General features: G+C 39.9%; 1 protein-coding gene across 2 annotated transcripts in view; it reads left to right on the forward strand.

The window, feature by feature from the left end:
• Positions 1-5458, forward strand: part of SEMA3C (semaphorin 3C) — a 211029-nt gene extending 205571 nt beyond the window's left edge. For both annotated transcript variants that reach the window (XM_068276189.1, XM_068276190.1), the window contains one exon: positions 1065-5458. In XM_068276189.1, coding sequence (XP_068132290.1) covers positions 1065-1475 — 411 coding nt within the window. In that variant the 3' untranslated portion in view covers positions 1476-5458. The remainder of the gene's footprint in view (positions 1-1064) is intronic.
• Positions 5459-14806: the final 9348 nt, after the last annotated feature.

Consider the following 14806-nt stretch of genomic DNA (forward strand, 5'->3'; position numbering starts at 1 on the left):
CAATTATTATACTGCAATTATTACATACTATGGCGAGGCGGCGCGACAGAAGTAGCAAAATCAATGCAAGGCCGCCGCCAACTTTGCAGTGCAATGCTGCATGATCTGCGTGTAAAGCGGAGCAAACAGAATAAAAAGAAGTCAATAGTTCAAGATGAGGTTGTAAGAACAATAATAAGACTGTCGTTATTCAGCTGGGACAATAAAAATGTATCTTATGTTTTTAGCTTTTAAACACACAATAAGCTTGTCCGTATGCAATGTGGGTAGACATATCCACAAATACGCACTCGCCAGAGTTATATATTGAAGCAGGTAAATTAAACACAGCCCAGAAAATTGGGCACCACATAGGTGCCCATGTTGAATTCTAGAATTACCAGCTACAGCTGGTAATTTGGACACCAGAGACAGTGGAGTTTTGCTACTTTGTAGTGGAACTCTGTAGCGACGATGCCAGAACACCATAACGGTGGCTGTTACTGCAAAGTGCCCAGGAGAGGAGTGAAAAGAGCGCTGGGGCCATTACGAATGATGCTGGTATTGAGAAGTGTGGTACAAAGGGAGTGAGTAATTTGTTCAAAGCTCTTCCAATTGGGGAGGTGAGAGCCAGGCTGCCAGTCTGAAAGATTCTGTATGAATCATTTGAAGATATTGTTAGGGACAACAATGGAGTTTGGCTACTGGTGTAGCTGAACTCTCTAGCAGCAGGGATAGCAAAGATTGTAGTGGTGGGGACACTAGTTAGCAGTGTTAGTGTTAGGTGTAGGTAGCGGGAGGTTAATGTTAGGCATAGATTGAGGGAGGTTAGTGTTCATCATAGGTGTGGGGTAGGTAAGTGTTGGGCATAGATGCAGGGAAATTTAGTGTGAGCATAGGTGAAGGTAGGCTTGTAGTGGAATATCAGTACTACCAATATTCTACTACTGATAACAGGTGATAGCAGAATATCGATACATTTACCTTGTAGTGCTCTTAATTGTATGCGTTTTATATATGTATTATGCGTGTGGAGAGTGGGTTACTTTTTTATCAGAATGTCAACAATTATGTTTATTTCACAGGTGAAGTTAAATGAAAGAATAATTTCAACAAGCCAGGGACTTCTTATTCGATCTGTCCAAGATTCTGATGTGGGGCTATATCACTGTATTGCCACTGAGAACACCTTTAAGCAAACCATAGCAAAGATCAGCTTGAAGATCTTGGAGCCTGAGCTTGTGACTTTCATGACCGACAAGTCTCAGTGGATCTGGGCCAGCACACTGAGCGGACTGCAGTTTCATCCTAAAGACCTTACTGGATCATTCAGTCACTCAGAGATGCAGATGATTAACCAATATTGCAAAGAAAGTAGGCAGAAAAAAACTCCGGCATCTGAAATTCCAAAACTTAAAGGGGATTATGGGAAGTTGAAAGTCCTAATGAACACCAGGAAAAGCAGAAACCGGAGAAATCAGTTGCCTGGGTCTTAAGCATTGTTTAATGATGACTTCCAGTGAATTTAAACTTTGTTAGATATCACTTAAGCATAAAAGTATGAAAACGATGAACGCAATTCAATATGCTATCTACCACATCAAATGAACATTTGGTATTGAACGCTCCTCTCTTCCTGAGAGCCTAAAAGATTATTTTGCATGTCCCCCAGTAGTGAAATTCCTGGTGGCAAATGCTTATTAGCATCCTTGCTGTTTTCTGATATTTTAGCTTTCATAAATTGAAGTTATTATTAAACCTTATTTATTAGATTTTTATTAACATAAAAATTAAATTGAAGTTATAGACTATTTGCAGTCTGTAAAAATGATAGCTCTCAATGAGTTTGTTTATATTTTTTAATTATCTAAGGGACTTATGAATTGTTGCACAGAATATTACTGTGAAGCAGTCCATAGCAAGCTGTTAGCATTTCATTTTATTTGTCCGACTACTAGTAGCTGAAAAGTGCTGAATTAAGGTTGTTGCGGGTTGCCACATATAATCTGTCATCGCAGCATCCTATATTGGATTGCCCCTTGATCTACAATCTACATTGAAGTTGTCATGGAAACTCACATACACGGCAGTAGTCTAGAATCAGAGTCTGCTTGGGGTGTAATGATAATGAATTTTAACACCTGCAAAAAAGGAGCATACATGTAATTTGTCATTGTAGGAGTTCCATTAATACATATTTATATATTGTGCTCCGAGGACAACAAGCTGATTATCTGAAGAAAGGCCTGGTTCTTGGAAGAAAGGACAGTTAAGAATGTGCTTCCATTGCAGACCAGATTCTCTTCAATATTTAGTGATTTGTCATCTGGAAGAAGCTAACAAGTGGAGCACAATGAGGCCAGCAATAATTTAGAAGACACTGTGGCAAGGTATGAAGAGACTGTATAGACCTCCAAAATGATGTCCTCGCACTAAGAAGGCTTTGGAGTCTTGCTGTTGTGGTAGAGCGATTCAACCAAGAGTTTTACTGCCATAATGTAAAAGCTCTTTGGCAAACAAAAGAAAAATGTAGGTAAAAGAAGGATTAGGGAATGTGGTGTAATTATTAGATGAATGGCACTATGGAAAAAGAAAAAAAATAATGAAAATCAGCAGCAATTTTTTTTTTTTTTTTTTTTTTACACTTTACAAAGGGACAAGAATGGTGTAACGAAAGTAGTAAAGTCTGCTTAGTGAAACCCTCATCATTGTACAAGATGTGTTCTTGTATTAGGGTTTTCTTCTATTCACTTGGGCGAGAGCTCATTCATCCTGATCTGCATTATTTGGTTGAATAGGCAAGAGCTGTGGAGATAAGTCCACTAGATATTCTTTTAAGCTGCAAACAAACAGGAAGGGCCGTGTTGGTAAGGAGGATGATGGTTTGTCCTCATGTATGTTTATTTTCTTGATACTTAATATTGTAAAGGTAATTTTTTATTTTAACATAGCAACTTTACAAAAAAATGGACTTTATTAGATTCCAGGAGCGCTGACAGAGGAACACTTTCTTTGTGTGGAAAAGTTTCCATCACACTACTACGGCATTCATCCCTGTCTGAAAGTAAAGAAAGCTCTCCTTTGTACAGCATTTCAGTGGCGGACAATAATCCTGCTGTTCATTTTCCCGGTGATTGAAACATAAGGAAAAGGATTGCTTTTAGCTTGCTGAGGCTGCTACGTACTGGTCCAATAAATTTTAATGTGCCATTTGCTGATATCACTGCTGTCAACTGTTGGCAGATATGTCTTGTATGTTGCTAAGCCTGTGTGAAGGCTCCTTTTGTTGAACAATCTTTATTGTAATCGTTTACAGTAATCGCAATTCACCATAGCTCTGCATGTCCGCAGCAATATTTGTTTTCTGAAAATTTAGGAGACTTTTTACAGTAATAAAGGGTTTTGTTGTCAGTAGCAACATTGCTGAAAAAGTAGTCATATTTATTTTTGCTTTTTTTTTTGCTGAATAGGATGTACAAATAACACTATGCTGTCTCTTGAATTCTTAAATGGCATAACGAAAGGCTTTAATGCAATTGTCTGAATTTCTATTATCTTATCATGTTATAGATATTCTGAACCCCAGCTTATCTTACACATGAAGATGTACTTTCAGAAAATAAGAACATACTAATTAGGTGTGTTTATTTTTGTCTACTTATTTACAGTCCCCCAAAATTAATTACACTATTGTAGTGTAGATATCACAGTTTGAATTGCCCACCTTAAAGTGGACCTGAACTTTTGCACAGGAGAGATGGAAAAGACAGAGAAATCAACCCTGTGTGTGTGTGTTTATAGAGAACAGCCTGTCTGATTCTCCCTTCTCAGCATGTAATGAACTAGTGTAATTTGAGCTGTCAACTGTCTGATGAATTCTGAGCTCATATATAAACACAGGAGGTTAACCCTTTCTGTGCACCCAGCAAACAAAGATGTAACTGCACTGCAGCATATCTGCAGGAGCTCTATAAGCTGTAACAAGGAAATGTTTTTCTTTAAAGGTTATTATGCTGTTACTTATCATTTAAAGCAGAGAGGGAGTTCTGAGTTCAAGTCCACTGTAAGAATTTCACTTTAGCAGTGGGGCTTCTAAGGTACCCAGAAGCTAAATGGCAGGAGCCCACTTAGCCAGTGTTACTCTTCTGCACTGCAGACTAGTGTTGCTAGGCCTGGAAATTGGTTTAGGGCCACGACTGCCATGCAGATTTTTTTATGTTGCATGAAAAGTGGAATGCTGATTTCTCATTAGCTGTTTTGCTCTAATTTTGTGCAGATGGATTGAAATTGTAAGGCTGCTTGCCCTCCTTCTCTATTATTTGCTTTATACTGTGGCCTATCTGCTAAGTCCTACAACAAAACCATGTACAGTATTTCTCCCCACATTGTTACTAAACTATGGACTCATATCGGAATTTATTGTGCTCCTCAATGTGCTGAATAGTCCGTATAGATGCAGGTCTGTGGAAAACATTCAAGATGGTTGTATAAGGGTAGATTTTATGGGACAAGACCGGTTCAAGCTTAGAGTTTAAATTGGGCTATTTAGACTGAGTGCTGCAACTTCATCTGGAAAGCTCTCCCCTCACAGTCTGCTGTTCCTGCCTCTTATGTGTCATTTCCAGTCGTCTTAGGGGTAGTCCACTGATATCCAGTAGGGGAAAATGGCAATTAAAAGAGACGAAATTATATCTACACCTGTTAGTGGCTTGCATTAAATATTTTGAATTTTTTTTTTTTTTACTTTGGCATTAATATATTTGTGCTGTGCACATTTTGTAAGCTCAAATATTGTAAGCCAGTGCTTTTGATACACTTTATCAAAGGACTGAAACAAGAAAAGGTCTTCTAGTAATTATTTTCTTAATGTGTAAGTTCACCCAATACAAATGTTTCCAGAAATGGAACCAGATTGAAGGGCCAACTGGTTTCACCCAGGACAACTCTCTGGTACATGTTTAGAGCCTGCCTCTGCTTATCTACTGCAGAGGAGGTTTCATTCTCACCACTGAAACCGCCTCTTATTTCTCCATACAGAGGAAGGAGGAGTGCCCTTGTCTGACTTTATAACAGCTGCTGCAGTGCACACCTTCCAGCAAACCTTACCCTTTAAGTGCCCTTTATTTTTGTAAAATATTTGTTAGACTGTGTTTTTGTGCTATTTAATGTGTCCGTTGTTAAACCCTTTCAGAAATGATGTATATAGATTTGTATTTCATATCTTCCACATATACACTACCAACTACACAGTAAATGTTTTATTTCTGCAATCGGTACTACTTACTCAATTGTTCTGTGTAGTTCACAAAGTTTGTCTGCACTGTGCCCTCATACTGTATATAGCTTACCTAGAATATAGGAATGTATAGCAGTCAGCATGATGAAACTGTTAATACAGTGAATATGAATGTGTTTACAAGTAGAAAACAAAGATGTATCCTCTGGTTGTTTAAACCAAATAAACTTAACTTTACATGTATGTTTCTCCTTTAGAATTATTTTGCACAATGTATTTCCCTCTGGATGAAACCGTTTTATGCGTTGATTGGACTGGGCATTCTCAGAATAATTGTGATATGGGAGTTGACTGCTCAGTCACTGACAGTGACAAAAAAGATTTATCTCCTCCTACCTCTTAGTGCTACAACCCTTAAGCAAATCCATAAATGATACCTGATATTACTCTTACTGTTTAATCCATACTGACCATTAACTTCTTATGGGCCAAAGAGTTTTTTCCACTAGGAATTGCAATCAAGCTGCAAATGCTATTGCAATACCTAGTGCAGCTACTGCCCCCCCCCCCCCCCGCCCCCCGATTATTGTTGTTAAATTAACCACTTTACCCCCGCGCGTACGTATTTCTCCGCCCCTTTTTCCATCCTTTAAAAACCAGGGACGGAGAAACACGTACTTTCCGCGTTCCCGACGCTGCCCGCGCTCCCGCTCGTAAACACGCCGCCCGCCGCTAGTAAAACCGCCGCCGCCCGCTCGCCCAGAGATCAATGAACGGGAAAATCCATTCCCGTTCGTTGATCTAAGCCCCGCAATGATCAGCTGCTCTCCTATGGGCTGCGCGATCATTGTGAGAAAAAACTCACGTGTCCATGCTCATTATACTTCCTCCAAGCTTCCGGAAGGAAGCTTGGAGGTCGCATTAAAACAAAAAGTTACTGTGGCCATCTTGCGGCCAAATAGTAAACTACACCCTACACATTTTTCACATACAAATAAATGACTTTTACACATAAAATTAACTCATTACCTCCCACACTCCCCATTTTTTTTTTTTTTGTAATTAAAAAAAAAATAAAAAATTTACAATTAAAAAAAATACATAAATAGTTACCTTAGGGACTGAACTTTTTAAATATTTATGTCAAGAGGGTATAACACTGTTAGTTTATAAACTATGGGCTTGTAATTAGGGATGGACGCAAAACTGAAAAAAATGCACCTTTATTTCCAAATAAAATATTGGCGCCAAACATTGTGATAGGGACATAATTTAAATGGTTTTATAACCGGGACAAAAGGGCAAATACGTTTCATGGGTTTTAATTACAGTAGCATGCATTATTTAAAAACTATAATGGCCGAAAACTGAAAAATAATTATTTTTTTCCCCACATTTTTCCTATTTTCCCATTAAAACACATTTAGAAAAAAATAATTCTTGGCATAATGTCCCACCTAAAGAAAGCCTAATTGGTGGCGAAAAAAACAAGATATAGTTCATTTCATTGCGATAAGTAATAATAAAGTTATAGACTAATGAATGGAAGGAGCGCTGAAAGGTGAAAATTGCTCTGGTGCTCAGGGGGTAAAACCCCTCAGTGGTGAAGTGGTTAAGTCACAAACACACAAAAAATGCAGTATGACAGATGTTTGCAATCGGGTAAATTGTGTTGGGTATGCATCGCTCTAATGGAAATGTATGTTCATCATTTTCATCAGGTTAAGTGCTACTAGATCCGCAAGCAATTTGAAACAATTCACAAAACACAGATTCACAAAACACAGATAGTGGAGAACAGCATAACTGTTGCCTACCATGAAGGCTAACACCACCATAAGCACATCAATTACTCTATTATACATACGCAATTCAGGATTTAAACTGACCTTAGATTTTAAAGTATAATCTCTTTTTTTTTTAACAATTAAAAAGTATAATCTTTAAGTATGAACAGGTGCCCCTCTATGTTGCTGCCCTCCCCTCTAGTGCTCCAACATGACCGACTCCTGATCCTAGATTTTAAAGAAAGACTCTACTCTTCCAAAAAGTTTGCTATAAACTTTCAGTTCTTCACAAATATTTCTATGTTTTTATAAAGAGGACCTTTCCATTTCAATTTGAGGATGGCAAGTTATTTCCCAGAGTGAAAGTTAGTTCCAGTTTTATTACCTTTCTAGTTTGGAATCTGTACTCTGTGTTGCAACAGTTTTCAGTACAAATAGTCCAATTACATTCCCTTTCTTGTATCAGTAATTATCTGCACAGACTAGGAATAATGGTGGCTTGTTTTCCACATCTTCACTAACTGAGTGACTGGCAGAAAGCTCCAACACTCCTAGTTTTGACATACTCTACCCTAGTCTGTGTGAAGCACTCAGCATTCGAACTCAAATAATCATGGTAAACAATCTGAAATGATGTGGCATTAATTTTAGGAATTTGTAGAGCTTAACTGGGGGGAAAACTTTTTTCCTAACAAAGATGGAATTTCACTTTAAAGCAGAATATAACCCAGCATTTCTTCTTTGCTCTAAAAAAAATTATTTACAGCATATTAAATGCAACCAGCATTTTTTTTTTTTACTAGACCAACAATCGAAGGGTTACACACACAGCTTGAAAGTTCAGTGCATTGAAATCTGGATGCATCCGAAGTTGAAGATAATGTTATCTTGTGTTTGCTTAAATATGTTAAGTGAGGAATGTGACACATTCTCTGACTGTGCAGAAGCAGCTGGAGACAGAGAGACACTGAAAGCATGTCTGCCTTCAACACATAATGAATAAAACAAGTTATTAATACAATGCAAAGTCAGCTCACAAAGCAAAAAACTGTACTTTTGGCAACCTATAATTTCTAAATAAATAATAATACGTATGCACAAATGCAAATATGATAACCGTGTGGCATATAAAAAGTATAAAAAGTAAGAAAACCTGCTTTTATTGAATATTATGTCAGGGTTTTAAACCGCTTTAAGTAGAGCATGCATAGTATTTGTACAGTATTCATTATGTAAACAAGTATCAGGGCCATTTATTTTGATGGGGATAGCGATCTATTTCTCCATATTTAAATGCATCACAGCTAGATGGCACATACACTAGCCCATATCACACTACTACATTTGGGGGGTTCAAGGTAGGAAACAGCCTTTTGTCCTTGTTGTTAGGATAAGGGTACCTTGCACGATCAAAAGCCAGGTGGGCCCAGTTGGCTAGACACAGGGCCTGACCTTTACTGGTTGGACAGCAGGTTGGTCGGCATCTTTGAAAGGTAACCACTCTGCTCTTTTTTACTTCTGTTCTAGTTTCATCACCATGCACAAATGTACATGACAGCTATAACACTACATTGTCAGAGCACATTTTTAATACTGGTACCATGGCCATATCTTTTCTTACTTGGCAGTTGTGACCACTTAGGGATACATGCTAAAGGTTTTCAAACTGCAATACTGAGGCTTAGTAAATTAGACACGAAGCACAATTGTCTATAACTATAACTAAAAACTGAAATTTTATTTGAATATACTTTTATTTATATATATCAAATGCATGGGAAGCTGTGGGGCCAAGCTGTAACATTTCCTTATCTCCTTGAAGAACTGGCAGGACTCTGCTGACCATTCCAGCTGCACAGACGTGAGTCTCATGTCGGTGGCTGCTGCTGCTACAGCCGCAGGGACACGAGACTCACGTCTGTGCACATTGGGGGCTGTGCGCAGAAGCCAGTTATTGCGATGGTCACATAGATGGGGGGATTGGTGGTTGGGGACAGAAGTCCCCTGAGTCAATCCACGCTTGTGCGGGCGAGAATGATCACTGTCTTTGTTCATAAACCGTGATCATTCTCAGATGTAGGAGCGATCGTGCCACCGCACTTCTTCCCGATCACTCGCCCCCAGCCCTGACCGCTAGATTAATGAATGAGAACTTCATTCCCATTCACTCATCTCCCCTCTAAGTCCCTGTGATCGCCGGCATCCGTGAGATGCCTGCGTCCCTTCCGAAATAACACAAACACGCATTACTTACTTCCTGTTTGCCTACACATAGTACGTGAATAGGAAATAATGTGCAAGGACATCTTGTGGCCAAACAGTAAAATTACACCTACATGCATTAGGGACTGACATTTTTTTAATATGTTGGTCAAGAGGATTTAATTATGAGCTTGTAATTAGTGATGGACGTAAAACTGAAAAAATTACCCTTTATTTCCAAATAAAATATTGTCACCATACATTGTACTAGGGATATAATTTAAACGTTGAAATAACCAGGACAAATGAGCAAATAAAATGTGTGGCTTTTATTCACAGTAGAACCTTTTTTTTAAACTATAGTGATCGGAAAACTGAAATAATGCATTTTTTTTTCTTATGTTTCCTATTAAAATGCATTTCGGATAAAATAATTATTAGCAGAAAGTACCACCCAAAGAAAGCCTAATTGATGGCGAAAAAAACAAAGGTATAGATCATTTTGATGTGATAAATAGTGATAAAGTTATTAGGGGATGAAAGGGAGAAGCGCTGAAATGTGAAAATTCCTCTCGTCCATTTGGAGAAAACAACCCGTGGGCTGAAATGGTTAAAGCACACCTGAATTATAGCAAAAAAAAGTAGATTTTTACTTATCTGGGGCTTTTTCCAATCGCCCTGTAGCCTTTTAAGTCCCTCAGTATCCTCCAGGTTCCCTCCGATGTGCTACACCCCCCTCCAAAATTTCTGCAACTGGAACTCCAGTTGTGGCCATTACGCATGCGCAATCTTGACTGCGATCCGCCTTAATCGCACTTCCAGTGCTGGGAGCATTCTGTGCATGCACAGTTCAAGAGAATTGTACTGTACATGCACAGAACACTCTGGGTAAGTAAAAATCTATTTCTTTTGTTCCAATTCAAGTGTGCTTTAAATGGATTTTGAGCCTCTGAGATGCACAGAAGCTGTAAGAACTCAATGCAACTAAAGTAATGCAACTGAAGTGAGTTCAGAGATAGCAGGCCCAGAAACAATGCTGCTAAAAGGTATCAGGTGTTTCAGCAGTGCTTGTGGCTCACCAGCAGTGCATGCTGAGGCAGAAACACAGAGTCCTGGGTTTAATTCCAGGGAGAAACCCGACAGAATGAATTCAGTTATTGTGAGTAAGAAACCTGCACAAATTTTATGCCAATAGTGTCTGGGCTGAGATTAGAACCTAAGATTTAATGCTGCAAGTGGAGAATACATGATGGTGCTGCTCTGGGAAGCAGCTCGGTTATTTAAAGAGAATCTGTACTGTGAAAATCTTACATAAATAAGCATACCGGCCTGTTTGTTGTCTTCTCATAGCCCCCTGCTTTATTGGTGATAAAATCACTGTTTTATTCATTGTTTTTGTAAACAATGAAGATGGCTGCCAAACAGGAAATACTGCCAAACAGGAAATACATCATCAGAGCAGGTGCCTGTTTGCAGAGGCTCCTCTCAAACGTGATTTGATTACTGGAATGTTACACCACTTGTTGCCTTAGCTGCTTGTCTGAGCTCTGAACTGATCTTTCTGCACTCACAGCTGTTCACAAGGTCACAATTCCTGTGCCTGCAGACGCTGGCTGTGAGCAGAGACCTTGTCTGACTCATACACACAGCACACACACAGAGCCTACAGGAGGCGTGGAGGAGGTGTGTATAACTTCTCCCTATCACAGCAGAGCAGTGCATTCCTCTCTGCCTCGCCAAGGCTTGACAAAGGAAATATTAGATTTATTACAGAGACAGTGCAACTAGAAAAGGCTGCAGCAAGCCAGACCACATTAGAACAGGTGTAGAAACTTATAGGATAGAAGAAATAAGGCTGAAAATTTTGTTAGTCTCTTTAAATTCTAAAAATCATGGAGCACAGAACATAGTTACTGTCTTTTGAAAACAAGCTGTATGGCATAAGTTGAGTTTAATCCAGATGGTTATTATATAGGGCACATCACCTCTTCTTTCTCGAGTTTGTCGACATATCAGTGGATTTTATGACAATTCAGTAAAGCATTTTTTTTTATTATGACTCATGGTAGTCCAGTTACAATTTATACATAAGAACCCCTCCTTGTGTCAAGAGCCACTCACTAAACCAAACTCTCATCATTCTCATACCACGCTCCGCAATGCACCTATTGCAGAAATTCACCCAGTGGACCATACCAGCACATTTATTGATGGTGGTTACCACAGCGTTAATCCTGCATGTCATGGTTTTTACAAAAGTGCAAGCGCTCTACCACAAACATATGGTTAGCTCCCTTGGTAGCTGCACGGTCATCGGTTTGGAGGGTAGAAACACATGTTAAGTTTCCCTCCTTCAGAGCCATCAATGTGAACTAAACTTTAATTCTCCATCTCTAAGAAGGAAATATATATTGCATTACTTAAGTGCAGGTTTTAATTTTCTGTTAAAAGACAATTTTCCATCAGGGATAAACTTTGGCAGACCTGGAGAGGTGTATGTGAATTAATTTTTGGCAAGCTTTTCAGGAAAGTATTATATGTGCTCTGAGCCTTTGCCATGAATACGACTGTGAGTTTTTGAGCACAATCGCACTTATGTTACTTAACTGAGCTTTTTAAGTGGCGAGTAAGGTCACAGCAAATCATTAGAATACCAATAAATTCAATTAAAAAAATACTGATAATAAATACTGAGAATAGTGGGTACAAAAAAATAATTTTTCAAAAAGACCTTATAGATTTTGAGAAAATCAATTTTAAACATACAAAGAAAAATGGTTTTTAAACTGTAATTTTTCTGAGTTTAAAAACCATTTTCTTTGCATTTTTAAAATCTATTTACTCAAAAATAAGGTCTTTTTGAAGAATTTTTTTTTACTTGTACCCACTATTTTCCTTGACATGTGTAGCAATTTTGGTAGCAATAGCATGTATGTGGGCTTTGCAATTCACCGCCAAAGTCTGCATGAAATTATGCGTAATTTACACATGAATTTATGTGTAATTACAAATGGTTATACAAAATCAATTGAATTAACAATTTGTAATTACGTATAGGTGTAATTGCGAAAAATTGTGCGTAATCATAATTAGTTGATTACGATAATCACTGCTCTGGACATATCATGTACTCTTTATAGGGATGACTAGAACACGATTAGAGTGGCGAAAGCCATGTTTCCTAATTGCATAATAGAGAGGGCCCGAACGGTTCAACCGTGGACCGATTCACGCGAACTTCGGTGGTTCGCGTTCGCGGCGAACTATATGCGAGTTCTACATCATTAGGGTCAACTTTGACCCTCTACATCACAGTCAGCAGACACATGGTAGCCAATCAGGCTACACTCCCTCCTGGAGCTCCCCCCCCCCCCTTATAAAAGGCAGACCACGTCGGCCATTTAACTCACTCGTGTTGCTGCAGTAATTAGAGAAGGGAGAGGAACCTGCTGTAGAAATAGGGAAAGCTTAGTTAGGCTCTTGTTAGGCTTGTTAGCTTGCTCCTTGCTGATATGTATTGCTAAAAAGCACCCCTCAACAGCTCTTTTGAGAGCTAATGTTGTTCTTGTGATCTATTTTTTTTGTGTGTGTGTCTCACTGACACTTGCATATACAGCCCAGTCAGTCAGTCGCAGCTGGCCCTTGGCCCCTTGCTAATTCCTACTGTGCCACTGCCAGGCTCAGCACATTCAGTGCCTACCTTTTCACTGCATGTGTGTGACAGGCAGCTGCACATTTGTAATACCAATCGCTGCATACCTGTTCATGTTTACTGCACCTGCGTGACAGAAGCACGCAGTGTTGTATACCAGTCACTGCACCTGTTCACGGTACCTGTGTGTGTGACAGCTGCACATTGTATTGATACCAGTCACTGCATACCTGTTCAGTGCACCTACGTGACCGCACGCAGTGTTATGTTATATTATATACCAGTCACTGCACCTGTTCACGGTACCTGTGTGTGTGACAGCTGCACATTGTATTGATACCAGTCACTGCATACCTGTTCAGTGCACCTACGTGACCGCACGCAGTGTTATGTTATATTATATACCAGTCACTGCATACCTGTTCACGGTACCTGTGTGCGTGACCGCTGCACATTTGTAATGCTAGTCACTGCATACCTGTTCAAGGTACCTGTGTGTGTGACAGCTGCACATTTGTAATACCAGTCACTGCATACCTGTTCACTGCACCTGTGTGACCGCACGCTGTTTTATATACCAGTCCGTGCATACCTGTTAACGGCACCTTTGTAACCACACATTGTTGTACCAGTAGTCACTGCAACCTTTTCACTGCACCTGTGTAATGGCACATTACACAGACTTAGTCAAGTCAGTGCATAACTTTCACTTCATCTCCCCCATCCACCCCACCCCCAATATGGACAAAAACAAGGCAGGCCACCTGGCAGGTCTGTTCGAGGTCACGCTGTCTTGATTTCATGCGGCCCTCAACCAAAGTACAGTGTTCAGAAGAAGGCACGTGCCATCAACCCCCAATATTGTCAGGACGTAGTTGACTATTTAACACAGAACACCTCATCTTCCTCAGCTTCCACACAGAAGCGTGACATATCTTCCTCCTCCAGCTCTGATTCTGGCACCCCACTTAACACTCCGGCAGCCATCACCAAAGTGCCATCATCACAGGGCTCAGCGGTGTTGAAATTTTTAGTGTGTGTCTGCCTCAGATGAGAGCAATGCTATCTGTACTCTCTGCCACCGAAAATTGAGCCATGGAAAGGCCAAGACCCGCGGAGGGACAACTACCTTACGAAGGCACATGATGACAAAGCACAAACTGCAATGGGATGACCACCTGAAGAAAAGCAGCAAACAAAAGCAAAGCCACACACCGCAGTGTAAGATACCATCACGAAATTATTTCTAAAAAAAAAAAGGCGATGCCCAAACTGTACCGTGATGTTTAAAAGCAAGTGGTGTCATCTCACAGTACAAGGCATGTACATGTGTCAATTCCCCTTCGTGATGTTACCTTGCCACGGTGAAGGGGCTTGCATATCACAATGAAGAAATGACCGGCTAAATGAGTGTGTTGGGGGGCACACCTGACCCAAGAAGATAGATAATAAGGCCGTTGCTTCATTGTGGACAGACCAAATTCAATTAGCCGGACACTCGGTCACTGTTGTTCTGTCATACAGCTACCTCAACCTGACCATATGGGCTTGAAAAACCACCATCGCCTGCAATCTCGCCATGGTGCGCACCAGTCCAGCACGGCTGTCACTACACAAACAGCTGTTTGCGGTGCGTTACACAGTGAGTTTAGTCTGTCAGTGGTAAGCAGTACACTAATTAGACTCCCTGATTGATGTATACACATGAAAGATGTTTTAAAGCACTTTAGGCCTCCAATTTAGCAATAAAATGTGATTTCTGCCCTTAAACCCTGATGTGCGTAAAATCCGGATTTTTCCCGGGGTCTTTTGGTGTGTATCCCACTCTGCCATGCCCCCCTCCAGGCGTTAGACCCCTTGAAACATCTTTTCCATCACTTTTATGGCCAGCAGAAATGTTTCTAATTTTCAAAGTTCACCACTCCATTGAAGTCTATTGCAGTTCGCGCA

Source organism: Hyperolius riggenbachi, chromosome 3 (genome assembly GCF_040937935.1).
Source record: "Hyperolius riggenbachi isolate aHypRig1 chromosome 3, aHypRig1.pri, whole genome shotgun sequence".
In the NCBI taxonomy this organism is placed as follows: domain Eukaryota; kingdom Metazoa; phylum Chordata; class Amphibia; order Anura; family Hyperoliidae; genus Hyperolius; species Hyperolius riggenbachi.